The 24,849-nt window shown below is 45.7% G+C and overlaps 1 protein-coding gene across 1 annotated transcript in view; it reads left to right on the forward strand.

The window, feature by feature from the left end:
* The window catches only part of shank3a (SH3 and multiple ankyrin repeat domains 3a), a 249,953-nt gene that overhangs the window by 115,892 nt on the left and 109,212 nt on the right, over positions 1 to 24,849 (forward strand). The window contains exons 3-4 of the mRNA XM_026310747.1: positions 7,080 to 7,283; positions 11,567 to 11,638. Of these exons, the coding sequence (XP_026166532.1) occupies positions 7,080 to 7,283; positions 11,567 to 11,638 (276 nt within the window). The remainder of the gene's footprint in view (positions 1 to 7,079; positions 7,284 to 11,566; positions 11,639 to 24,849) is intronic.

Here is a 24,849-nt window from a genome sequence, read left to right on the forward strand (position 1 = left end):
TTTTTCTGTCAAGATGGGGTGCTGAGTGTACATTAATGAGAAATAAAATGAACTTTTTTGATTTTGGCAAATGGCTGCAATGACACAAAGAGTGAAAAATTTAAAGGGGTTTGAATACTTTCCGTACCCACTGTACATGATGTCAAACTGAGCTTTTTTTTGATATGTTGAAATATGACAAAATAGTGTTATGATGAATTTATACATATCGCCAAATAAATGGGAAAAGTGTCATAAATTTAAAATGCATTTTGTGAAATTTGACACACTCTCATTAGTTCTGTACATTTGATGGACATCCCATGTTGAGGGTGGATTATTAGATGGTGACATGTCGGGGCTTGAGGCTATATTTCCTTCCTGTTTTTCTCATCATGATTTGTCACTCAGCCAGTGTTTCGTTTTGAATTCATTAAATGTTCGGCTTTTTAAAGGTGTCTGACTATAGCTTAACAGTTTTCATTTGATGATATTAGAAAACTTCAGCTTTGATCTGTGTGAATGAAATTTTAAAACAAAGACTAAATAGTATTTCATTTCCAGAGTTCACTTTCCAGATCACTGAACCCATTACAAATGACATTACCTGCAGTCTGAAATAAAGTTGAGTAATTGCAATTTACAAGCCAAATTAAGTAAAAAACAGAAACCAAATCAGACAAAAAGATGAGTCTATATTGGAAGATATAATGTATAGTAGGTAGGTATTCCAAGCATCGCTGCTCAGATTATGTTAGTGCAATCACGTTAAAATAAATTGGTATTTGTATACCAATTGCACACACACGTAACGGCTTCATCTTCGGGGACGATCTGCACCCCCACAGCATGGGAACACGCCAGCAGAGCCCTCACCCCAAGGGCGAACTGCGCAACCTGCAAGCAGCTGCCCCTCGAGGCACTCTGCCAGAGAGCGGAATTTTTTATTCTTGCTGCCGAAGAGTGGTGGCAGACCGAGGAGAGGTCTCCTCCCTCTGCTCTGCCCTCCGCTCTCATGGCTTTCCCCTTCTCTCTCACTGCCGAGGAAACACCCGACCGGGATGACGAGCTCGAACCCATCCTGGAATTAGCCTTGGAGTCAGTTGACTCTTCCTCCTTGCTATGCCACTCGCCGGACAGCTCTCTGCACCACCCCCACCCCTCCGGGGAGCCGGGGCAAATGTCTGCCGCTAGCATGCTAGCTGAGCGGCCTGCGCCGGCCTCTTCTACGCCTCTGCCGGCCATGGCTCAGCTGTTACAAGAGCTCTCAGGCATCATCACGACAGCGGCTAACAGGTGTAAGCTCCCCGTCCCTCATGAGATGGTTCAACCTCTTCATGGATGCACACTTCAGCCGGTACAACCCGCGGCAGGCTCCACGGCGTGTATCTGTTTGGCCTCGATCACCTACCATCTCCGATTACCTCTCCACGGCAGCTAAAAGCTTAGGGGTCGACCTTCTCCCCCATCACACAGGTGGCTGACCTAACGGTAGGGGGTTTTCTCACGGTCCCGGCGCTGGAACATAGCATGGCGTCTCTGCTTGGAGCAAAGTGCGTACTACGGGCCGGGTGGCGGCCTGCCCCCCTGGCTCCGAAGGACGTGCTAGCTGCTAAGCTAGCGGACAGGTCCCATCAGTACACCTTCCAGACCGCTGCTGCAACTAATGACAACTGTCTGAGCTTGCGGCGGACCCCGAGCCCCTCCCGCCTGATCGCTCAGAGGAGGTTAGCAAGATGGCGGGCGCTATTCTGGCTCTCTGTGCCCCCATTGCTGTTGGAGTGGCCTGCATCGCCACGTGGCAGACGATGGCGCACTGGAATATTTGGCTGAAAGTCTCTCCCATCCCAGAGACGGTGAGGAAGAATTTGTTGGGGGGTCCCATTTGCCGTGACGGCTTCTTTGGACCGCACATCCAGGAGCTGGTTAAGGAGCTCAGATCTGCCGCAGACGCCCCCCTACCCTCGGACAGGGCGTGGGCGACTTCATTATCGCCCGAGGGCGAAACGTCCCACCGGGTTCCGAGCTCCCGCTCCCGGTCACCGCCCTCAACCAGCGGTCGCTCCGGGTCCTACCCCTTCCTCGTCGGACCAGTTGCCTCCTGCTCCTCGGCGGCCTCCCAAGGCTCCTAGGCTAGCCAGCTCCTGGTCTACCCCGGCACCCGAACCCCACTGCAAACAGCGAAGGTTCGTATGGTGCGCGGGGAATGTGTGTAGTGTTCTAAGTTCTGGGGAATGTGTATGTCATGTTTACGGTTCTGAGGAAAATAAACATGTTTACATCCCCCTGAAGGGCAAATATTCCTCTGTAGCTCAGCCGACTCCTGCCAGTCATAAGGCAGCCGTGGCTGTTTCACGCACATTCCCCACACAGTGCAGCCCTCATGGTGCCGAGCACGTGCTGGCTAGCTTGAGCGAGCATGCTAATCAGCACACTCCCTTCACACAGCGGTCTTGTTCAGGTCCTCTTTCGGCTAATCTTCAATTCAACCACAAGAGGGTGCTTGCGGATAGCGAATCAGACATCCTCGCTATTTCCATGTCCCATCGTCCCTTTCAGGCAGGGCTCCCCGTGGTTATGGCCGGTCCGCTTCCAGGTGCGGTGACGGCGGAGAGAGCCGTATATCAGCTGTCACAGAGAGCGGCAGAGGGGCTTCACATGACGGCTCGCCCTCTCTCGGATTTTCATCCAGAGTGGGGCAGGCATTGCGAGTTGGACCGCTGGATGGACAAGCTCATCCACAGCGGCCATACTCTTCAGTTTGCATGGCCCCCTTCACCTTTCAGCGGGGTAATAGACACTCGCCTCGCCTCATCGGCGCATGCGCGGGCGTTGCTAACACAGATACAAGATCTGTTATTAAAGAGAGTTGTTCCTGTTGTTCCACCGGTGCACGTGGACCGTGGATTTTATTCCCGTTATTTCCTGGTTCCCAAGAAATCCGGACTGCCCCGGAGCATCATGGTTTTCCCTTTTGCAGCGCATGCTGGCATCTTCTTTGTCTCACTGGCTATGTCACACCACTGCACAGGCTTACTCCGCGTTGGGCAGGGAGCCTCCAGTCAGCATCCGTGCACACTCCACTAGAGGAGTGTCATCCTCCACGGCTCTCCTGCACGGTTTGTCAGTGGAAGACAATTGCGCGGCGGCCTTGTAGGCCTCCCCGTGTTCCTTCGTGTGTTTCTATTTGCAGGATGTTGCGAGCTCATTCCTCGGGTGGACGTAAATGAATTTCTCTTCAGTGCGCAGGCGCGAAGAGGGGATATGACCCATAGCGATAGCCCAGAGGGCTGCACCCAATTCACAGAATCTTGGGTTGCGATATGTAACCGATGTTACGTAAACATACATAATCTTCTTTCAACTTCAAAACTAATATCAAGGTTATCTGCACAACACAAAGCTACATTTGCACAACTTGTGTAAATATAGCCCATGAGTCATTAAGTCTTATGATCTTTGACACAATTTTCCTTTGACATTATATATCTGTGTTTAAGTGCACACGTGTCTGTGTTCATTCTTTGCCATGTGGCTGTTTGAACACAGTAAGATCTCCCGGTTTTCACAAGACAGTCCCAAGTGGCCTTCTCAATCCTAAAGCTTTGCTCTCGCTAACCTCCACTGTATCTAAGCATAATAATAAAGACTTCTCAAGTGAAGATGGAGATTTGCAAAGATTTATTTCATGCTAGCTTTGTCTCACTGGGGAAAAAACACCTTTGTATCGCTTGTTTTCCTCTAATTTTCAAGCAGATGATTATATTACAGAAGATTATACATTGCAGAAGTAGCCAGTGGAGGTTTGGAGTTTGGATATGTTGCGATTCAGAGCACTTTTATGCATAAACACAGATTTAAAACCCTTTGTCTTTGTGCATATCTGGAAAATTTCCGTTTTGGTGGTTTGACTCCACTAGTCAACTGGGAAATAATCAGTGTAATAAGGCTGGATATTGGCATTCATCTTCCGATTCAATTTTGATTCACGCAGCTCTAGCTACCAGCACTGTTTATATTCTCGTTCTTCATTATGTGTCCCCCATCATTTCAGACACAGCTCTTCTAATCTCCAAGTATTTGTTCTCCATTCCCACTACTGCTCCACCCACATTCATCTACATCCCCTTTGTGCAATCGTCCAATAAGATAAGATTAAGATAAGATTGCCTATAAAGAAACATCTTTTCTAATTTTCAAGCTTTCGTCTCTGCATTCCTGTTTTGGCAAAACCCTATTTCCTCTGTTGGGCTAACCTGGATTCCCACCATGGCTCGTTACACCAGCAAAGTGCATAATTACCTGTATCCTCTAAAGTGCCTGCTAGTACACCTGGAAGGGTTATTTACCTGTGTCATCAGAAATATTCCTCTCTAAGTGTTGTGTTTCCTGCTGCTAGTTACTCACCTGTGTCTGCCATTCTACCTGTCCTATAGAAGTTATGCTGCTCTTCATTAACCAGCTTCACTGCATTTCTGCTTCTGCATCTGAGTCCAAGAATACTAAAGTGTTAAAAGAATCAGCTAATTCCAATTCATTTTGATTTGTTTACCCCAGATAAATACTGATGTTGCATAAAGTGCTTCTTAAAAAATTGGGGAGGTTTTTTTACATTCAAAACATAAACAACACCGGTGTTTCCAAAATATTACAGTGTAATATTCACAATATGGGATAAATTGTAAACATAGCATTATAATAATGTGACAAATCTATGATTTTAGAAAATACATTTGCTGAACAAAACAGCTGAGCAAAAACAAAAACCCTGCACCACAAGCAATTATAATCATATATTATTAAAAAAAAGTAAATTCTATCATATACAAGTGCACAGCACATGCTTTAACTAAGTCCACTGTCATGGTCAGTTTGAGAACAGACAGGACAGAAACTGAAAATCTGCTCAGTAAATCATCTGCTTTTGTGCTGACAAGCCACCATCCTGCAGGCTGCTGGTAGTGACTATTTAAAAGATGGGAATGTTCCTCTCAGATGCGTGATGAAGCAGAGCAAAGCATAAGGTGGAGACACAGTCGATGACTCGCTGAAACTGTCTAAGACAGGCCGGACTTAACTGTTTCCACTGTCTGCAGATTTTCAGCTTTTGACAGTCTGGATGAAGTGCAAACCAAACGACTGTAGCTACTCTCTGTAACAGCAGAACAGGCTGTTTATGTGCAGTGGATAGTGTGGAGTTTATAGTTTACAGAGGGAACTGGAATTTATCATGTCTGTTGTACTATGTTGAGGTAATATTGTAGAGCCATTCATGCTTCTGTCATGGTTCAGTTTGTTTTTTGTCTATTTCAGCTGTCAAATGCATTTTCAGTTTGTGCTCACTGATCTTGAATCTTTACCATTACATTCTATTTATTTATGATTTATATCCACCTTGGGTTGCCACATAGACCACATCATCAGTTGCTGATGTTAGTTATGTTAGGAAATATTAAACATTCATCCATCAGTTATCTATACCAGCTTATTCCTTAACCAGGGTTACTGGGATCTGCTGGAGCCAAATATTAAACATGTTTACATTTTTTTTTTGGTTAACGCTGGCAGAAACTGGATCTTTCCAATCAATGTTGATTTTATCTGTCAACCGGCAACCCTGACTGACATCGATTGGAACAGACTGAGACCTCACCTTAGATTGATCTTATTTTGACTTGTCTAAATAATTGAAGGAAGTATATGTGGCCAAAATGTTTATAATATTGAGCTATCACAGCCTTTTTTGAAAAATCTAAAATCTAAAGTAGCTACAGGAAGTAACTGTGCAATAGTTATTTACTGTAAACAACTCCTCTACAACCAGTTTAGCCTAGATACTTATCAACCAGTCAGTGAAGGTTTAGATGCTAACAGGACTTGTTAGCTTCATAAACTCCCAACATTATTGACCGGTTGTCTGGAGGAAGAAATTATTGAAGCATTTGCTGCCTTTTTTATAAGATTCATCATATGTAGTATGATAGTGTTTATATTTTTCAATGTCCTTCAGTTGCTCCTGAATTGCCTGAGGCCAATATAACAGCATGATATTGTGTGTACCATGTTGAACTTGAGATCCTCATCTGATCCTCTTGACATTTTCCCTATAAGACTGTCAAGAGGGGCAATAGAGGCTGTTAGTCCTAATCGACACATTAATTTGCAATAGAAGATCGCCTTGTGGATGTATATGATTTTGAAACGATATGTTGGAGCACAGTGTATTCTTCTGAGCATATCTTCCTGTGTTCAACAGGCCAAAACCTGGACCGCCCTGGACTAATTTTCTTCCTAATTGACCACCAGGACATTTTGGTGTTTGAAATGATTTTACTTCATCAACTGCAGGATGAAATGGGGTGTTTTCCCAAGGATAAATTCTCAGACACCTCTTTTCATTAGAAACATTTCTACTTTGAGAACCCAGAATATTTCTTTAGTATTGTTGTAGGTGTTCTACATGTTTTACACCATTTCATCTCCAGCTGCCATAAAGCCTTTTTATATGGATACACTCAGCCAGGTGTGCTTTTTGCATCTGCATGTGGTTGTCAGTTGTGCTGTATTGCTGTGAGAAGATATAACAGTTGTGTCCGAGCATCAGAAACATAGCGGTGCTGAACAGGATAGAGTTGAGGTTCTGAATTGATTTTGCAGGCAGTGGTGATTGATTTATTGGTTTTTGCACACTCTCTCACTCTCACTCACTCTTTCCCTGCCATCCGAAGCTTCAGCTCCACAATGTGGTAGCTAGGGGGAAGTGCTGTGCATTCCCTTAATAACCGTAGGCTTAGGATGACCTTTTGAGGAAAGTGATGGAGAATGGTTAAATATTAGTGGACTGATGTAAATTGCTGATTATAATAAAAGGCCTATCTTATCCCCTAGCATGACATTGAAAGTTAATGTCTGTGTCATGTGCTCACTCCTGTTTAATATTCTAGCATATTTATCAACACCTAAATGTTATATTTATGTGGATGAGTAAAATATTTCTCTTAAGACTTTCTCCAGTTTTAATTAACTGAAGTACAACGTGTGATATTTAGAGAAATGGGAAATGCTTAACCTTTTCTCCTCTTTTGCTCTTGTCTCTTTAGAAATGTATGAAATTCAATGTGGATGCTCCTATTTGGCTGTCCAAGCAGCGGATCCTGTGTACTCTCAACCAGAGCTTGAAGGATGTACTCAATTATGGCCTGTTCCAGCCAGCTTACAATGGCAAGGCTGGCAAGTTCCTGGATGAGGAGAGACAGCTGAGGGAATACCCTTTCCCATCCGTCGCACCTGTACCATACCTGGAGGTAGGTATGGATTGTGTGTATGTGTTATCTGACCGTTGTGCATCGACTCTCAGATTCAAAACATTTTTTGTCTGTTGTTGATAAAATTATGTCGATAGAACAAATAGACAGAACCCGGCCGCAGTGACATAGTGTAGCACATACACTCACACTAGAGTTCAAAAAGGCAGGAGATTTTGTGTATTAGGATTTTGAATCATATAACTTTGATTTGAATGACATGCAGGAGGTGTATCTTAGTGTCTCATGACTGCTAACTATCTCATCACCAAGAAAATGGATTTGACCTGATTTCAGTTTCTAATTGAGTCTTGAAGAAAAGAAAAGAAGATTGAACAGATATAAAAGTAACGAAGGTGCAGAGTTTCTTAAATCGTATCAAGTCACTACCTAACATCAAGGTGAGTGTACTGCACTGAAATTAACCCTCCTGTCATCTTCGGGTCAATTTAACCCATTTTCAAAAGTTAATATGTGATAACTGGTTTTCTTCCATGTAATTAACTAAAAATGACATGAATGGTTCCCTACTATAAGTGGGAAGGACAAAAGTTGTGTCCTATTGTCTTCAAATTTACTACACACCTTTTGTCCTCCCAGGTCAAATTGACCCATTCTGTTTTGACTGCTTGAGGTATAAAATGTTTACTAATTTTTTAGTTTCACCTTTTTAGTGAACTTGTTTCCAACATATTGACATATATTTTACTCTTATAGTAAGGAACCATCCATGTCATTTTTAGTTTATTATATGGAAGAAAACCAAAGTTATCACATATTAACTTCTGAAAATGGGTCAAACTGACCCAAAGATAACAGGAGGGTTAAAGATTTCAGACTGACCTTTGCAGGCCTCAGGTCTTTTTGTCTCCTCAGACTAAACTCCTGGTGTCTGTTCTCTTTGTCAAGCAGTTTGTGTGCTGCTGTGTCTGCTGTAATGTTTTTGAAGTTGTCTGTGTGAGCACTCATCACAGGCTCACACAGGATGTACTACATCATGGTGCACACAGTGTCTGCTGTTTCTGACATGACGTGTCAGTCAAACCTATAGCCGCAATAATACAGCTCTCGGTGACAGGTTGTTGACTGCAGCAGCTGTCATCTTTGGAGATAATTGTAGTGCTGGTAGATTGTGCATTCTGAGAGAATCGCAGGCGTGATGCTTCACAGACAGTGTCAGGTGGTGTTCTGTCTATGTTTTTAGCAGTTTTTTGATATGTCTAGAAGGAAAGGAGCAAAATAAAGATTTTATTTCTCCTTTAATCCTCAGTTTAATGTCGGCCCCTAATACACTGGGAGATACTCCTGCTATTATTAACTATATTACTTCTTATGATACTCCCAGCTTTCTGAAGATATTGTAATACATCTCTAAAAAAACGTTTCTCATGCTTCCTTTGGTGATATAACTTCAGCTGTATTGACACTGTTGAAATGTATAATCATATTGCTGCCTCATAGTGCATTTGTTTGTATTCTTCTCTTTTTTCATCTTATCATCTGCAGTTATTCTCTCAATTATTCTCTCACCACTCTTATTGTTTCAGAATTAATTCACTTTTCCATTTTAGCGTTGGGCTCTTAGTGTCAGTCAGTCAGCAAAAGTAGATAACAAAAGTAGATCTCTGATATTTGTAGGATTTCACCAGTCCTGATTATTTTTCATAGAATCAGTCATTTTTATTAACAACTGTTAATATGGAGTAGATTCAGAAGTGAGACAAAAAAGGAATATTGCCTTTAGAAAAAGATAGCTTTGTAGTTGTGGTTGAAAAGCTTGCTCGCTTGATCGTCCATCAGAGTGTCTGCTAATACATTGTAGGAGCACTATGTGTGTGTAATTGATTGACCAGCAGTTATTCCCTCAGGTCTGTAGTTTATAGTGATGACTGACAGGTTTGAATTACAGCTCAAAACCTTCTGCCCTGTCACGGATTTACCCTGTTGGTGGACATTGCACATCGGTGAAAAAAATGCATGTGCACACACTAATACCCACAAACATGCGAGTGTACAACCACCACACACACACACACACAGAAGTGAAATACACTGCAAGTTCTGGAAAGTTGCACATTTTACCACCGTTACAGTCCATCTATGTTCAGTGAAACCTGTCAAAACAACAAGCAGGTAGCAACAGAACTAATGAATGATTTGATGAAAAACAGCAGGAGGCCAGAGGGACATAGTAGAAACCAACATAAACCAAGACAGATGGTTTTAGACTAAAAAAATATTGTGCCTGGAAAAAAAAATCCTATTCTTTAACCCTTCTGAATACATCCATAGCCCTGGGCTCTTTAAAAAGGTAACTCTAGATTTTATAACTAGAGTCAGAATGAGTATAAGACATTATAAACCAAGTTTACAGAATCACAAGCATGGTACAAAAGTTTGTTTTACCTCACCTATTGTTTTTGCTTAATGAAGAGAGAGTGGTGCTTTTGGTCTGAACCAATTCTATGTAAAAGATATTTGCACTAAAGATTTACTTTCAGTTTGAATTGCTTAGAAGAAAAAACACAGTAGAATCAAATCACAGTCCAGTATGAACTAAAACACACCAATACCAAACTGTCCCATAGGTGGGATGGTGTCATTTAAGGTGTGAAAACATTTGTGAATATATTGTTAATGCAATACACACAATTCACTATGGTCTGATTCACAGTAAATCCAAGTTGCTGTTTTTGGCTCTGTGTGTAGCCAAAAGACAATGCAGCTTCATTTCAGTGAAGGAATACATAAGGTTGAACTTCTCCCATGGTTAATAGATGAGACTGATGCTGTGTTCAGTTCTACTGATGTTGTAAACATGCACATCAATAATAAGTAAACCCACCATGTGATTTTTAGTGATATTATCCATACATAATTTAGGTCACAAATGTTCTGGTAGATATATGCTTTCTTTACCATTTAACTTATACCATATATGTTGGCGTTAGCATTGTTAAAATCTATTCAATTGTTATCTTTACACTCCCCATTCAAGGTTTGATTACAGCTGTATTTACTGTCATGCTGTTCTGTGTAAAAGGCACAGACCCATATTGGGGGCCATAGTGAACAGTGCAATGTGTCTGTGTAAAAGGGGAAAGGTAGCTTAGGGGTGAAGGGGTGGGACAGATCGAAGACGTTATTTCTGTGACACAGCACTGGGATTGACTCTGCACCAATGTAAGTCACATCAGACATTGCTTGTAAGAATCTGAATATAAGATCACAGTCATTTTCATGTTGTACATGCACAGCAGTTTTATTTGTCTGTAAAACATCTGTAAAACGTGTACATCAATACCCAGTAAACCTGTCCTGTCCAGCTGCTTTGCACACAGTACTGATGATCTGGATGCCTTGTTGAACCAACAGAGTTGTTTTTTTGAACCAACTCCTCTTGTTGAATAGATCTTGATTATTTTGTCCAGCTTCAGGACAAGTCAGAATTATTCTAAAAGCAACACAGGCGTGTTAGGTCATGTCTCTACTGCTCAGATGTCAGCAGTTTTGCTTCATTTAGTGTAAACAAGTGCAGCCATCATAATGAAGGGTCAACTAATGGCCATATACTGAGTTTACTGTTACTTCATCTTTTTATTTTAAACTTTTGTTAGCAATAACTCGCTATGTGACCAGCAATATCTAATTTGGACAATTCATCTTATGATGAATGTAAGCAATTTCATTTAAAAGGGATATTCACTGTCCCTCCTCTGAACATGTCCAAACCATGTCAATCTGGCTTCCCTGGCTTTTTCTCCAAAACATCTAACATGAGCTGTCCCTCTGATGTCCTCATTCCTGATCCTATCCATCCTCATCACTCACAGAGAGAACCTCAACATCTTCAGCTCTGCTACCTCCAGCTCTGCCTCCTGTCTTTTTCTCAGTGCCACTGTCTCTAAACCAGACAACATTGCTGGTCTCACCACTGTCTTGTCCACCTTTCCTTTCATTCTTGCTGACACTCTTTTGTCACACATCACACCTGACACTTTCCTCCACCCATTCCAACCTGCTTGCACACGTCTCTTCACTTCTTTTCCACACTCTCCGTTGCTCTGGACTGTTGACCCTAGGTCCTTAAAATCCTCCACCTTCTTCACCTCTACTAGTTAGTTAGGTTTGAGAAACTGATACTGTGTGACAAATTAATTTAGAATGACTTTGATAATTAGCTCTATTAGTGTTTATTTTGTGTGTAGTGCTTTTGTTCAGCTGTCACGGCACAAACACAAGAGAACTGACTAGTCTGTTCTTTGTTTGTTCTTGTGTTTTAGTTCCGCTATAAAAGACGTGTCTACACCCAGACTCACCTGGATGAAAAGCAGCTGTCTAAGCTCCACACCAAGGTAAGACCAAGACCCTGCGCCCTCTATCGTCCAGATGCCTGAAGAGCTTGTTTTGTTTTGCAATCATCTAAACTGAATGAGTGACAGTATGCCCTCACATCTCAGATAGTAGGCAACAGTGCTTATAGTAAGTGTAAACAATATTCACAGGTTTTTCCAGCGTATCCATCATCAAGACGCTTCATATTATGTATCCTGAGATGAACTTGATAAACTGTCTAAATACAGGTTACAATACAATGTGTCTTAATGCGGTTTTGGGCTAGAACACCTTCACCTGTCCTTGGCACACTATAGATTCATCAAGTCTGTGATGTCTGCTGGAGCAATGGAAATCTGATGTTTGATGCTGATTGTGGTCTTGGGTTTGGTCCATATATGTAGTTGTTCTGTTGTATTGAGATCTCATGAAAAATAAGGTCATAGCATATGACTCACAATGTTTTCAAACTCATCGAGCCATTTAGTGCCAAGTCCCACTTCTTTAGTCAGGTTCACCATCTGTACACAACCAGAAAACATTTGTTACTTTCCAGTTTCTTGAGTCAGGACCTCCACATGACGAGAAGTAGACCTCATACCCACTAGTAGCCAAATATATACATCACAGAGGCTTTGATAAAGTTTTTGTAATCTCTAATCTTTAGGATGGTGTAGTTATAGGGCCTGAACAACATCTCTGCTCTGTGTTTGTTTATTCATTTATGTCTAATTAAATTACTCCCTTCAGGTCATACAGAGCCCTAATAGCTTTGCATAAAGATAATTTGTGCACATACACAAGGCAGCATGGTAGATGTCACATGGACATGAGGCAAGTCTGTGCTGTATAGCTGCAGTACATTACTGTTAACTGGGGGGAGATTAAAGCCATTATGTTTTCACTTATTTCCCATCACGTGTGTCATCCGAACTCAACTGCCACTAATCCTGTGTAATTGCTACTGCCAAAATACCCACTTGGTAGCACTGTAATTTTCTTCTTATTGGTCTAATATGAAAGTCAGTCTACTTGGTGGACACGAAGTCTCATAAAAAGCAACAAAATATAGTCCAAAGGGCTAAATGCCTTTTGATGATATGCCAGAATCCAGATAAATTCCACTGGTCCACTGAAGTTATTCTAGCCCAACACCTTACTGAGACACATTATACTGTGGTGGCCTTTAGCTCTTCACTAATTTGGACAATTTATCCGATTCATCTTGCAATGCATTTTATCTAGTATCCTCCTGAAGGATATGTTGGCAGACAGTGGTCAGAGGTGGCAGTTACAGGTGGTCACAAATGCAGATACAGAGAGCAAAAGCCTGGCACCTAATGCTACTTAGCAGCTCAGCCAACCTGGCACTGTATAGCCTATGATTAATGAAGTAATCAAAAGCAGGTTTGTAAACAGGTTACAAATCAGGAGATCATCTAAAGCACACTTGAGTGTGAAATACCTGGAGTTCTTAGCAAGTAGATGCAAATAACCAGATTCTCCTCATGGGGATAAATAAAGTTAATCTTATCTTATAAGACCAGATGAAACCATAGCTGTGTGAGAGTGTGCATGGCTGGTCTCTATGTAGTGACTGCAACAGACAGAAATGAATGCATTTGCATCAAAACCCATCAGAGGGCAGGAGATTTACAGTTAACTGCATTTTTGTTTGGAGACAACAATAGTGAAGAGCAGCTGATGGATATAAATCAGGCACCTGTATAGTTCTTTCAGTTCTCTTCACCTTTGTCATCATCAAAAGCTAATTTTACAATTTGAACTGAACTAACATTTTCAGTATATGCTGATTTTGTAGATCAAACACTGTTGGAGTAGGATGCATCACATAATATCCTGATGAATAAAAACACCATGAAGTAACATTGTGTAAATTGCTGTTACCCCTTATGTGTGACTAATGCTAGCGAGAACAGTTTTAATGACCTACTGCTGATTTACTGAGGCTTTGTATAGTCGGCCCCATACACTGTACATCCCATAAGAAACCTTTATTATGGTGGATCTTCTTCCGCTTATCCGGGACCGGGTCGCGGGGGCAGTAGCCTAATCAGGGATACCCAGACTTGATTCTCCCTGGACACTTCCTCCAGCTCTTCCGGGGGGACACCCAGGCATTCCCAGGCCAGCCCGGAGACATAGTCCCTCCAGCGTGTCCTGGGTCTTTCCTGGGGCCTCCTCCCGGTGGGACATGCCTGGAACACCTTTAGGTCATAACCCAAAGCTCATGACCATAGGTGAGAGTAGGAACGTAGATTGACCGGTAAATAAAAAGCTTTGCCTTCCGGCTTAGCTCATTCTTCAGATAGCCCTCAGTAAAGGGCCTCAGACCCCATACTCCTGGAGCACCTCCAACAGGATGTTGCGAGGGACCCGGTCGAATGCCTTCTCCAAGTCCACAAAGCACATGTGAACTGGTTGGGCAAACTCCCATGAGCCCTCAAGCACCCTCGAGAGGGTATAGAGCTGGTCCAGTGTTCCATGTTCCACGACCGGGACGGAAACCGCATTGTTCCTCCTGGATCCGAGGTTGGACCACCGGCCGGATCCTCCTCTCCAGCGCACTGGCATAGACCTTCCCCGGGAGGCTGAGGAGTGTGATTCCTCTGTATTTGGATCACACCCTGCGGTCCCCTTTCTTAAAAGAGGAACCACCACCCCGGTCTGCCAATCCAGGGGTACTGTCCCTGAACGCCGATGTTGCACAACCGTGTCAGCCATGACAGCCCAACAACATCCAGAGACTTGAGGTACTCGTGGCGGATCTCATCCACCCCCGGTGCTTTAGCACCAAAGCAAAGCACAAAGCAAGAGGAGCTGCCGAACTACCTCAGTGACTTCGGCTTGGGTGATGGATGGATCAGCCTCCGAATCCCCAGCCCCTGCTTCCCTTATGGAAGATGTGTTGACGGGATTGAGGAGATCCTCGAGGTATTCCTTCCACTGTCCGACAATATCTCCAGTCGAGGTCAGCAGCTCCCCACTTCAACTGTAAACAGTGTTGGCAGAGAACTGTTTCCACCTCCTGAGGTGCCGGACGGTTTGCCAGAATCTCTTTGGGGCCCACAGGTAGTCCTTCTCCATGGCCTCACCGAACTCCTCCCATACCTGAGTTTTTGCCGCCGTCACTGCCAGGGCTGCAGCACCCTTGGCCCAGCGGTACCTGTCAGCTGCTTTGGGAGTCCCACAAGTCAATCAAGCTCGGTACGACTCCTTCTTCAGCTTGACTGCATCCCTTACCTCCGGTGTCCACCACCGGGTTTGGGTATTTCCGTCACGACAGGCACCCGAGACCTTACGGCCACAGCTCCTAGCCGCCGCGTTGACAATGGAGGTGGAAAACATTGTCCATTCGGACTCAATGTCCCCAGCCTCCCCTGGGATCTGGTTGAAGCTCTCTCGGAGGTGGGAGTTAAAGACCCCTCTGACAGCGGGTTCGGCCAAACATTCCCAACAGACCCTCACAGTACGTTTGGGCCTGCCAAGTCTGTCCCGCTTCCTCCTCCGCCAGCGGCTCCAACTCACCACCAGGTGGTGATCAGTTGACAGCTCTGCCCCTCTCTTCACCTGAGTGTCTAAGACACATGGCCGAAGGTCAGATGACACGACTACAAAGTCGATCATCGACCTCCGGCCTAGGGTGTCCTGGTGCCATATGCACTGATGGACACCCTTACGCTTGAACATGGTTTTCATTATGGACAAACTGTGACTAGCACAGAAGTCCAACAACAGAACACCACTTGGGTTTGTACCGGGGAGGCCGTTCCTTCCAATCACGCTGTCCACCTGAGTATTGAAGTCCCCCAACAGAATTACGGAGCCCCCATTAGGAGCCTCTTTCAGCACCCCCCCAAGAGACTCCAAAAAGAGACTCCTTTCATTCCGGGGGGTAAACTCCAACATGTGGTGGCTGAGCTGGGGAGCTATGAGCAAGCCCACACCAGCTCGCCGCCTCTCACCGCTAGCAACTCCAGAGTAGAAAAGAGTCCATCCCCTCTCAAGGAGCTGGGTTCCAGAGCCCAGGCTGTGCATGGAGGCGAGCCCGGCTATCTCTAGTCGGTACCACTTGACCTCCCGCACAAGCTCAGGCTCCTTCCCCCACGGTGAGGTGACATTCCATGTCCCTAGAGCCAGTTTCAGCATCCAGGGATCGGGTCGCCGAGGTCCCCGTCCTCAACCACTGCCCGATCCACTAAGCACCGGACCCTTATGGATCCTCCTGCGGGTGGTGGGTCCACAGAAAGGTGGTCCCACGTTGCTCCTTCGGGTTTTGCCTGGCTGGACCCCTTGGGGGGAGACCCAGCCACCAGGCGCTCACCAACGGGCCCCAACCCCAGGCCCGGCTCCAGGGTTGGGCCCCGGCTTCGCCATGCCGGGCGACGTCACGGTCCTTGATGTTCGCTTCATAAGGAGTCAATACAATTCAATACAATTCAATTCAATTTTATTTGTATAGCGCCAAATCACAATACTCTTTTGAGTGACTTTTCTACTTCTGTACATTTCTACTGTATAAACCTATTCAGATTATAAGAGAAAAATAAAGTAAGAAATGGTTAGTCAGAGGGATTGTAGAATAGAAGTTATTCAGGAAGGAGCCATGCAGTCAAATATTGGCTCCCTCTAACCAGTCTGATGTGAGGTGTTACCGTCTACTGTGGTATGACTGGTACTCCACTGACATACTCAACCAAGATCTGTATCTGTCCAGTGGCCATATACGTAATAGTTTCAAATAATAAATCACCTAAAGACAGAGAGATTTTGTTATAATTAGTCTATCTGGCAGACCAGGAGGAGTGGAACTTCGAAAATTCGCCTACGATTGTGAGTCTCTCATCCATTAACACTGTCCCACTGTTAAAAACCTGAATGTCAGAATGGGCTGTGAATGCCACTGTGTTGGTTAGGCTTTGTTTTGTTTTGTTTTTGTCAGGATTGGGGGCTAAGGGTTAGAAGTAGGACCAAGGATAATGCCCACTCTGGTACGTCAAGTTCAAAACAAGTCTTTATTTCAAAATACAAAAACTCAAAGAAAGCCAAAACAGGAACACAGGGAACTAAAGGGACGTAGGCAAACAAGCTAAGGGACTAGACAACACGAGCCAAGGGGACAAGACAAGAAGGTCAAGGTCACGTTAAGACAAATACACGAGGGCCGAAGGTCTGGGATCACACACACAACGGGACGAGGACAAGGGCCTGGGGTCACACACACCTTGGGGACACACCAGACTTACACACACGGGTCAAAGGTCTGGGATCACACACACCTCGGAGATACACCAGACTTACACACAAGGGACAAGGGTCTGGGATCACACACACCACGGAGATACACCAGACTTACACACACGGGTCAAAGGTCTGGGATCACACACACCTCGGAGATACACCAGACTTACACACAAGGGTCAAGGGTCTGGGATCTCACACACACCACGGAGATACACCAGACATACACATACGAACACAGGTCGAAGGTCTGGGGTCACACACACCTCGGGGACACACCAGACTTACACATACAAACGAACAGACCAAAGAGACAAAGCAGAAACAAGAGGGACTAACATGTGGCTAAGTAAACCAGAAGACGAGCCATGCTGAAAAACACATATAACAGAGGCAGACAAAACCTAACCGAAAACCAGGAGAACAAAAGGCAATCCAAAAAACAAACCTCTGGCAGGAATTGCAAACAAACGCATGTTGATGACGGGGGTTAGTGCAGATGATCTCGCAAAGAAATTGTGACTGAGGAAAGGTATAAATAGGGAGGAACACACAAATGAGGGACAGGTGAAAACAATCAACTAATTGGGTCAACATACGTAACAAAGTAAAACAAAAACCAGTTCCTGTCAGGATCCTACAAAATAAAAGAACAGGAAGTCACCAACACACAGATCCTGACAGTACCCCCCCCCTTAAAAGGCCGGCTCCTGACGGCCTTCAAATACCGTCCAATCACACCAACCGGGTGGGCGGTGGGGGTCCTCCGGAGGAGGGCCCAAGCGGGCGGGTGGGCGGGCAAAACAAAATTCAGGATGAGGCATCCTGAACCAAGAGTCCAATCAAGTCCTGGGAAACAACAAAACAAAAGTCTAGAGCCACTCGCTCTCCAATAAAAAACAAGTGTCCGAGGCCACTCGGGTGGGCGGCCTCTCAGGCAGCCAAAGGTCCTAGCCCACCTAGGCGGATGGCCCTCCGGCGGGCGAGGGTCCGAGACCGCTCTGGCGGGCGGCCCTCTCCGGCGGACGAGGGTCCGAGACCGCTCTGGCGGGCGGCCTCTCCGGCGGACGAGGGTCCGAGACCGCTCTGGCGGGCGGCCTCTCCGGCGGACGAGGGTCCGAGACCGCTCTGGCGGGCGGCCTCTCCGGCGGACGAGGGTCCGAGACCGCTCTGGCGGGCGGCCTCTCCGGCGGACGAGGGTCCGAGACCGCTCTGGCGGGCGGCCTCTCCGGCGCGCATAGACTTGGGGCCGTTCGGGTGGACGACCCCTCATACGGGCACGGGTGGAGACTGTGGAGACTGTGGAGACTGTGGAGACTGTGGAGACTGTGGAGACTGTGGAGACTGTGGAGACTGTGGAGACTGTGGAGACTGTGGAGACTGTGGAGACTGTGGAGACTGTGGAGACTGTGGAGACTGTGGAGTGGAGACTGTGGAGACTGTGGAGACTGTGGAGATGTGGAGACTGGGAGACTGTGAGACTGTGGAGACTGTGGAGACTGTGAGACTGTGAGCCTGTGGAGACTGTGGAGACTGTGGAGACTGTGGAGACTGTGGAGACTGTGAGACTGTGGAGACTGTGGAGACTGACACTCTGGTCGCTGCTGCGGTTCAGGATACTCAGGATACTCAGGATACTCAGGATACTCAGGATACTCAGGATACTCAGGATACTCAGGATACTCAGGATACTCAGGATACTCAGGATACTCAGGATACTCAGGATACTCAGGAAGCTGCTGCGGCTCAGGATACTCAGGATACTCAGGAAGCTGCTGCGGCTCAGGATACTCAGGATACTCAGGAAGCTGCTGCGGCTCAGGATACTCAGGATACTCAGGAAGCTGCTGCGGCTCAGGATACTCAGGATACTCAGGAAGCTGCTGCGGCTCAGGATACTCAGGATACTCAGGAAGCTGCTGCGGCTCAGGATACTCAGGATACTCAGGAAGCTGCTGCGACTCAGGAAGTTCAGGTAGCTGCTGCTGCGGCTCAGGAAGTTCAGGTCGAGGCGGACCAGGAAGCAGAAGCCGAGGCGTATCTGGAAGCTGAGGCTGAAGCGGGTCGGGAAGCCGAAGATCTGGAAGCTGAGGTTGAAGTCGAGGCGAATCTGGGAGTTGAAGCTGAGGTGGATCTGGAAGCCGAAGAAGACTCGGGAGCAGAAGCCGAGGCGGGTCTGGAAACTGAGGTGACTCTGGAAGCTCTGGAAATGGCCGTGGGAAGTCAGGTGGCCATGGAGGTGCTGTCAACTCTGGTGACGGTGACTCGGACGATTCTGGTGGCTCGAGGGAGTCGGCCAATCCTGGAAACTCTGGAAGTAGAAGCGGCTGTGGGGGTTCTAATGGTTCTGGAGGCTGAAGAAACTCGGATAGTCCAGGAAAATCTGGCAGGTCTGGACACCATTGGGACTGCAGGGGTTCCGTTGGCTGTGACCATTCTGGTGGTTCAGGCCACTCTGGTAGTTCGGGCAGCTGAGACGGCTGTGAAGGCTCTACCAACTGCAGAGATGGCTCAGGAAGCTGAGACGGATCGGGAAGCTCTGGGGGGTCTGGCTGCTGCCGAGGAAGTTCTGAAAGTGGAGGTTCTAACCATTCTGTGGACTCTGGAGGTTCTGCTGCAAGCCGCCGAGGCGGTGCTGGATGAGGCGGAACTGGATGAGACGTTGACCGATGAGGCGTCACGGGAGGCGGTGACCGGCGAGGCGGCACTGGAGGTAGCACTGGGGGCACTGAAGCTACTGAAGACAGTGACCGGCGAGGCGGCACTGAGGGTAGCACTGGGGGCACTGAAGCTACTGAAGACAGTGACCGGTGAGGCGGCACCGAAGGTGGCACAGGAGGCGGTGAGGGCAGTGACCGGTGAGGCGGCACTGGAGGCACTGAGGCTACTGAAGACAGTGACCGGCGAGGCGGCACTGAAGGTGGCACAGGAGGCGGTGATGGATGAGACGGCGCTGGATGCTGAGGAACTGGGGGCTGAGGAACTGGGTGCTGTCTTAGCGTCCCGTTCCTTTGAGGAAGACCCCCAGACCTGATTGCAAGACGGGTTCCACGGAAAGGGTCTTGCTGGGAGCTCCAGACCTGGTCGTCCTCGTCGAAGGACTCCCAGTCCTCCTCCTCGTCGAGGGTCTCCCAGTCCGAACCGCTGGAGGCAGGCTCGGACACGACGATCCTCCGGGAACTAGGCGAAGGCTGTGGAGCTAAAGGCTGCGAGACTGAAGACTGCAGCTGGTGCTTTGCCGGCTGCACCGGGGCCTGCTGCCTGGAACGGCGGCGATTTCGGCGTCTGGACGGGGGACGTGGAGCTGGTGAACCCCACTGGCCTGGATAGTCTGAAGAGTGCCCTCCAAAATGCACAGTGGAATTGTATGAGACCGGGTCATCGTCGGAGGAGTACTCGCTGTCCAAAGGATCGTCCAAAAACGACCCCACCGAGTACCTTGGGTCATATTTCTGGGCCTGTCTGGTAAACCAGGAGAGTATGTCTACTTGCTCAGGGTCTTGGGCGTGACATGGTGGCGTACGTGGAGAGGGTGGAACGGGACTGGTGAAAAAAGCTCCCATCCTCAAATAGTCCACGGCTCTGGATAAAGGAGGGCAGGAACGGAGCTGCTGCATGGTCTGTAGGCGAGTCTGACTATGGCACGAAGAATACATGGTGGGAAGGAAAAAAGGAGAAAAAAAACTCTGGGGTCTGCCTACGTGACTGGAAAAAAAAAAAAACTAGTACCAGGAAGGTGGGAAAAAAGGGCGTGGTCCGATTAATTCTTTTTTAGTTTGGCGAGATCATTCTGTCAGGATTGGGGGCTAAGGGTTAGAAGTAGGACCAAGGATAATGCCCACTCTGGTACGTCAAGTTCAAAACAAGTCTTTATTTCAAAATACAAAAACTCAAAGAAAGCCAAAACAGGAACACAGGGAACTAAAGGGACGTAGGCAAACAAGCTAAGGGACTAGACAACACGAGCCAAGGGGACAAGACAAGAAGGTCAAGGTCACGTTAAGACAAATACACGAGGGCCGAAGGTCTGGGATCACACACACAACGGGACGAGGACAAGGGCCTGGGGTCACACACACCTTGGGGACACACCAGACTTACACACACGGGTCAAAGGTCTGGGATCACACACACCTCGGAGATACACCAGACTTACACACAAGGGACAAGGGTCTGGGATCACACACACCACGGAGATACACCAGACTTACACACACGGGTCAAAGGTCTGGGATCACACACACCTCGGAGATACACCAGACTTACACACAAGGGTCAAGGGTCTGGGATCTCACACACACCACGGAGATACACCAGACATACACATACGAACACAGGTCGAAGGTCTGGGGTCACACACACCTCGGGGACACACCAGACTTACACATACAAACGAACAGACCAAAGAGACAAAGCAGAAACAAGAGGGACTAACATGTGGCTAAGTAAACCAGAAGACGAGCCATGCTGAAAAACACATATAACAGAGGCAGACAAAACCTAACCGAAAACCAGGAGAACAAAAGGCAATCCAAAAAACAAACCTCTGGCAGGAATTGCAAACAAACGCATGTTGATGACGGGGGTTAGTGCAGATGATCTCGCAAAGAAATTGTGACTGAGGAAAGGTATAAATAGGGAGGAACACACAAATGAGGGACAGGTGAAAACAATCAACTAATTGGGTCAACATACGTAACAAAGTAAAACAAAAACCAGTTCCTGTCAGGATCCTACAAAATAAAAGAACAGGAAGTCACCAACACACAGATCCTGACAGTTTTGTTTTTTAGGAATGAGTAATCCAAAATAGAGGAGGGAGATGAAGCCTGTAATTTGGCTTTATGAGCTCCAGGAGCAGTCATAGTAAATTCTCGTTTTCCTCTTTTAGTAATTTTGTATTTTAGTATTTCTTTTTTTAAACCTGTCCTGTCCTGCTGCTTGGCATACAGCATTGAGGATCTGGAGCCTTTTGAGCCAACAGAGTTGCTTTTCCAAAAGGTGTTCAACCAACTCTGCTTGTTGGATAGATCTTGTTTATTTTTAATTCCAGCTACAAGACAGTTCAGGGGGTGGGGGGAGACAGAAGGGATTTGTATCTCTCTGGAAACAGACAAACCAGTCGTTTGATATTCGAAGATATTTGGACAAATACTTATTACAATGCATCTATTTAGAAAATACAGGTGCTTTATGTGTTTGTCCAATTTTTACTCCATATTTATATTACAATGACTGGGAAGGTCTAATGCAGGGGGAAGGAAACTCACTTACTTCACAATATTTATGTTTGTGTGTGATACACATGTATAAAATTATATATTAATGACTTGCAGCAATAGTACCAGTAGTTTCTATAATTATTTAACCAAAGTGACTTGAATTTTTTCAAGTCACTGTATCTGTCAGTAGTAATGAAATGTTCTCATGTGCTTCGTTTAGCAAAGATGAGCTTTAAACAAATTATTTATTGTAAGATAAGAAACGTACTACAAGTAATGCTACTTTGACTTGTCTCTTTTGCTTTTGTCCAAATAGTAAATTTGCTGCATGATGACTTTAAAGGATAAAGAGGGAAATCCTCTCATGGGCAACTCTTACAGCCTGGGCTGTCACCATATTCACTATTCATCCTGCAGGAAACTGCCCTGTTAGGCAGAGGTCAAGCATTAGCCTACTTTACTAGTATTGACCGTATTAGCTGCAGGCTAAAGTTTATTTGTACAAGCAAATTAATTTATTTAATTAGAACCATATTTTCAGAAAAACTCACATGCAACAACACAAGCCAATAGTCATAAGTCCTCTACTGGCATGTAATACTTGATTCAGCATATTGCTGTAATACTGGAGCCTACACCAGCTCCTTGTAATATTTTTATGACAATTAGGGATTTTCACAATTTCCTTCTCTCTGTCCAATCTTTTTTATTTCCATTCACACTGGGTCTCCAAATCTTTCCAGCCCACCCACTCATTTTCACTTTTGGTTTTCCCACCCTCTGTCTTAATGCTTTCTCTCCTCCCTTTATTTTCCCTCCATCCTCTCTATTCTCTCTCGCTCTCTCTCTCTCCCCACCCTCCTGTTCTCTCGAGCATCCTGCAAAATCACCCCTTGTCATCTCTCCGTCTGTGCATGCACAGGAGTCAGTGTGTGCGTCCATGCTCGGGTGAGTGTTTGTGTGAGTGACCATGTGAGTCTGCATGTGCTACTTCGACAAGACCGGAGGTAGTAGAGAGAAGGGGAGGGAGATAACAAGACGGGAGAAGATGAGCAGGGGGACTGAATATAGCCATGTGGTGGATGTTTTGGCTTTGGGACTGTAGCTGACCTACGGGAGCGTGTCCGTGACAGAGAGCCTGTCTGCACTGTGTGTGTGTGTGTGTGTGTGTGCGCGTGTGTGTGTGTGTGTGTGTGTGTGTGTGTGTGTGTGTGTGTGTGTTGGTGTGTGATATGGGATCTGCTCTGGGCAAAAGAGCAGCTGAGAGAAGTTTAAGAAAAACTAAAGAAGCCAGGAAGTCCAGACTCATTAGTAAGGTACCTCACCTGCTCTAATAATCTTTTTAATTTCAGTTTTATCATAATCTCTTCTGTAAATTTGTAAATTTATCCCTTCCATCCTCTGTCTCTCAATATTTTTGTACTCTCTAAATCTAATTATTTGCAAACACCCCCCTACCGATCCCTGACTACCTGTCTATCCTCGCTCTCTATCTCTCTCTGGCTTTTGTTCTGTTCTTATGCTCTGCTGCATGTTGGCTGTCTGAAGAGCTGGTGCAGTTTTGTCTGAAGCCCTGACAGAATGCTAATGTTTTTCTCTGCACTGGTTGAGTTACTAACCGTAGGCTTGGATTTGTGTGTCTGTTTCTGTGTGTCTGTGTGCGCTTGATATAGATGTTTGGGTCTAGCTGAGTCTGCTGTGACTGGTTGTGTTTTGCCTTTTGTTCACTAAGGCAAAAACACTCTTGGATAAGTGAGACAAACCATTTTTGTGTGTGTATCTCTGTATGTGGCACACATTCATGTATGCAGGCATATGTGCAGACACGTGGGTGTATGCATGTATGAAAGTGTGTTTATGCATGCACGTGACAATGTGTGTGTTAGGCTCTAGTAATGGTTTTCACTATCTGGGATGATAATGCTCTGCTTGTGTAGCATTGCTATCATAAGTTGCTACTGATGCTCAGTGTTGGAGATGTTCTCACTATATGTGTGTGTTTGTTTCAGAGGGGGGCAGTGCTTCAAAGAGCTGTAAAGTCAGCATACAGCATAATAAGAGGGTTACATGTTAAGCTAACGAACTGCTTTGTACAGTGTTTTGTGCAAACCTGCTGTGAGAGTCTCAAGGCTCTGTCAGTGAAGGCTCAGCAGGTGGTTGCTGTCGACAGGATGCCCCATGGGCAAACTGACCTAAGCTGCCACAACTGGGTATACTATTAAATATCACACAAAAACATTTCAGTTATTGATTTAGTATGTATAGGATCTATTGGTTATAAAACACATTTAGAATTTAACAGCAACCTTTTGGTAGTTTTGTAGTTTTCAATTCAATTCAATTCAATTTTATTTGTATAGCGCCAAATCACAATACAAATCATCTCAAGGCACTTTACAAAAACAAAAAACCCAACAAATCCCTTATGAGCAAACATTTGGCAACAGTGGAGAGGAAAAAACTCCCTTTAATGGAAGAAAAAACCTCCAGCAGAACCGGGCTCAGTTTGGGCGGCCATCTGCCACATACCCTCTGTCTTGTTCTGGTTTCTCTGTAGCAGCCTGTCAAGGTTCAGGTGTAGGGGAGGATCATTTTAGTTAGATTTCCATCTGTGTGTTGACACAAGTTTTACTTAGTTTAGGCTGCACTCCACTTCACATGTGGTTTATTTAGTTGTGTTTCATCTCTGGTGCTGTCCTCCAACTGTCTGCCTGTGTCCGGTTGTGTATCTGTCTGAAAGCACATGA

The sequence above is a fragment of the Mastacembelus armatus genome, chromosome 6 (assembly GCF_900324485.2).
Source record: "Mastacembelus armatus chromosome 6, fMasArm1.2, whole genome shotgun sequence".
Lineage (NCBI taxonomy): Eukaryota > Metazoa > Chordata > Actinopteri > Synbranchiformes > Mastacembelidae > Mastacembelus > Mastacembelus armatus.